At 38.6% G+C, this 3,654-nt stretch overlaps 1 protein-coding gene across 1 annotated transcript; it reads left to right on the forward strand.

Moving 5' to 3' along the window:
* Window positions 1-2,217: 2,217 nt before the first annotated feature.
* LOC144763037 (olfactory receptor 2K2-like) lies at window positions 2,218-3,141 on the forward strand. The gene has a single exon (XM_078648349.1). It carries the CDS (start codon window positions 2,218-2,220, stop codon window positions 3,139-3,141), a length of 924 nt encoding a protein of 307 aa, XP_078504475.1.
* Window positions 3,142-3,654: the final 513 nt, after the last annotated feature.

Consider the following 3,654-nt stretch of genomic DNA (forward strand, 5'->3'; position numbering starts at 1 on the left):
ACAGTAGTTGTTTCAAAATACTCAACTAGCAGCAAAAAATTCAAGCGAATCATCAACAAACATTGGGCTATCCTTAATATGGAACCAGATTTCAGAAATTCATTTTGTCAACCACCGATCTTTGCATTTACCAGGGCCAAGAATCTGGGAGAATTAGTTCAATACAAATCAAGACAAACAGGTTCATTCTCTGGAACAAAGCCTTGTTTAAACTGCGGTAACTGTAATAACACCATTAAAGGAAACATCATTAATCATCCTACACAAGGATATCCTATCAAACTTAAAGTCAGTGCAACCTGTGATTCTAGCAATTTGATCTACGGCATTAAGTGTCCCTGTGGGAAGCTGTATGTAGGAAAAACAGAACGTAAGTTGAAAGTTCGCTTAACAGAACACAAATCAAACATCCGCCTCAAAAATTTTAAATCTGCTTTATCTGCACATTTTGTGGAGTCTCAGCATAATGTCTCCCAAGTCAAGTTTATAGTTCTTGAAACTGTGTTGAAAACTGAAGGCAGAGACAACAACAAATTCTTGCTTCAAAGAGAGAATTACTGGATACATAAATTATCAACCCAGAAACCTACAGGACTCAACGAGAGGATTGAATTCTCATGTTATTTATGATTCATGATTGTATTGCTCTGAATACCTTCCTGTTGTTATTGTGTTTGTTTCCCATCACCACACACACTGACACGATTTTCTTAAACCGATTCTCATTACCCTCCTCATGGCTCCATTAACAACGCACAGGACTCCCGACCACTCTTACTGCGGTTCGAACCTTCCCCCAGTCTCATATATTTTTTAAGTCTTTATAGTTTTTTATAAACTAACGATTAGTTTATACGTTTGCTGTTCCTGCTTTGACAATAGGATCTAATATATATTTGTAACCAAGCAGGCTGTCCACATTTCCTCTTGTAATATTAACTCCATATGCGAGTTTTCCTGCAACACGAGCAGACCTTTCTAGACCATAGTCTTTCCACAGTGTCTCGAGACCCATGTGACTAGTCACATGATTTAGTTGTTTTGAATATAATGAACGCGGCAAACCATAGTGTTCAGCCGGCGTTTTGGCGGAGACGAGTACCGGACCGAAAGCATTTACCGATCTCAAACAGGTTAGTTCTTATCCCTTTGCTAGGTTAAATAACCCACCTTGAACCACCTTACATCTAGCGTAGTGGTCCTAATCCCGTTTTTCTACAACCTTTGTTTTTTTAGGTTTCACCTAACATCTAGAACACAGGCATGTAAGTGATATACTGAGCTACTTTCTTTGTCACATGTATAACTCTGCCCCAACGGTCAGCAACTCTGTACCAACTGTAACGATTACTGTGTTGCATAGCGCTTGCTGTTTAATCTTTCTTGTGGACAAAATGTTTTTAGGATATAATGCTAACAATTATATATGTTTGCCTATCTCATCACCATAAATTTACTAAATCATGTTTATATTTATTTTGCTCCTAGTGTCAAGTCCCTGATGAAGGGCAGGTTTCTAAATGCCCGAAATGCATTGGACACACTCATTAGACAATGTCTGAACTGTAATGCTGAAAAATGACTTAATTTTCAGTTATGTGAATCTGCCGTACTCTAAGAAATTTTGAAACAAGAATATCTTGGAAAAAATAAAATAAAATAGAGAAACATAAGGAACTTTATTCAAGTCGTCTTTTCTTCATTTAAGGGAGGTCGACAATCAATGTGTGCCTACTCAGGGATGAAACTAGAGTTCCTCTAGCATCACGTTTAATGAAATGCAGAAATCACATCTCATCCTCAGTTATGATATTCATTCACCAAAACCTAAACAAGAAACAGATTACTGTCAAGATGCGTTGCCTAGTACATAATTTCCTACATACTCCAATGCCTTATGAGCTCACTCAGTGTCATAACAGATTCTCCAGTATTTCTTGTTTCTCAAACAATTTGGAGCAAACGCCTATAGGTCCAAGATTCATCCCTGTAAAATTCCCTTTCCTCACCCTTTTGTCTTGAGTTCATCCCAGTAAAGCTATTCATATGTGCCGGTAATCAAGCAGTGTCGGAATGACCATCAGATCAGTTTCCATTGCTTTTTGTTTATGTCAAAGTGAATTTTTTGCTATAACATTCTATGTTTCTGCAACATGTATATACTGTGTTTATTTTATTTATATTTACAGAGACAAAGAATGGTGATTAATGGAGAAGATGAATGAAAGTTCTGTAGAAGAATTCTTTTTTGTTGGACTTTCTGAGGACCCAAATATGCAGGTCTTTTTCTTTCTGTTATTCTTACTTATATATATAGTCACTGTCATCGGAAACATTTTCATGATCACGGTCTGTATCCATGAGCCTCGTATTCATACTCCTATGTACTTCTTCCTGGCTAACCTCTCCTTCATTGACATCTGCTACTCATCAGTGTTTGTTCCTAATCTGTTGAACCAATTCATTGTTTCAAGAAGAATTACTTTCTCCAGATGTGCAGTTCAAATGTACTCATACCTTCTTGTGGGGTTCACAGAATCTATGCTCCTTGCAGTTATGGCATATGATCGCTACATAGCCATCTCTTTTCCCTTGCGTTATACAGTCATAATAAGCAAATCTGTTTGTAAAACATTTATTGTGTGTTCCTGGCTAACTGGCAATATGGTGGCACTTCTAACCGTTGTCTTTACATTACAGTTGCCTTTATGTGGCAACTATGTCATTGACCATTTCTTTTGTGAAGCAAAAGCTTTTGTAAAGATCTCGTGTGGAGACACCTCTATCCTACAGATTATGTTTTTCAATGTTGGAGTCTTTGTAATTCTGACCCCAACCCTCATCATTCTCATCTCCTACATTCGGATCATCATCACCATTATGAAAATGTCCTCACCTCAAGGCCAACACAAAGCTTTTTCCACTTGTGCATCACATCTGACAGTTGTCTCTATGGTGTACGGATCAGCTATGTTTTTGAGCTTAAAGCCAGTTTCTAAAAAAGCAGACAATCAAGATAAAACAGCAACTTTTTTTTACACTGTGATGCCGGCCATGTTGAACCCCATGATCTACAGCCTGAGAAACAAAGAAGTGACGATGGCAATGAAAAAAGTTATAAAGCGAAATATCCATCATTAATTATTGTACATATTGTTAATGCTTTCTGATAAGATTCAATAAAACATGAAACAAAAACATATATTTAACCCTGGGCCTAGGGCTATGCTAAGCTTACGTAGTTTGCGCAACTACACGCTAATCGAATTGCATGTGGCAAAGTGCAAAAACACGTAGCATAGCGGGCATTTTTTGCTTGCTCGTGGCCCTCAACATCAAGTTGGCGACCAAGAGCCAGCAAAATACCATCTCGTGAGACTTTTTCCTCGTTCACGATCAGCAACATCAAGTTGCCGATCGCGAGCATGGAAATACACCTCCTGGCGAGAATCTCAATGAGTGGAGGTCAGGTTTCTCATTGCGAGTGGTAGCGTATGCTCACGATCGCTCGCAATGAGAAACTACCAGTCCGCGTTGAGAAAGATGCCGCTCGAGTAAAAATCTACTTGAGCGGCAGAAAACTACAGCTCGCACTGTGCAAGATGCTGTTTTCAATGATTGCACAGTGCCGGATGCTTGTCTGCACTGTGCAAT

This window comes from Lissotriton helveticus, chromosome 6, assembly GCF_964261635.1.
Source record: "Lissotriton helveticus chromosome 6, aLisHel1.1, whole genome shotgun sequence".
In the NCBI taxonomy this organism is placed as follows: Eukaryota; Metazoa; Chordata; class Amphibia; order Caudata; family Salamandridae; genus Lissotriton; species Lissotriton helveticus.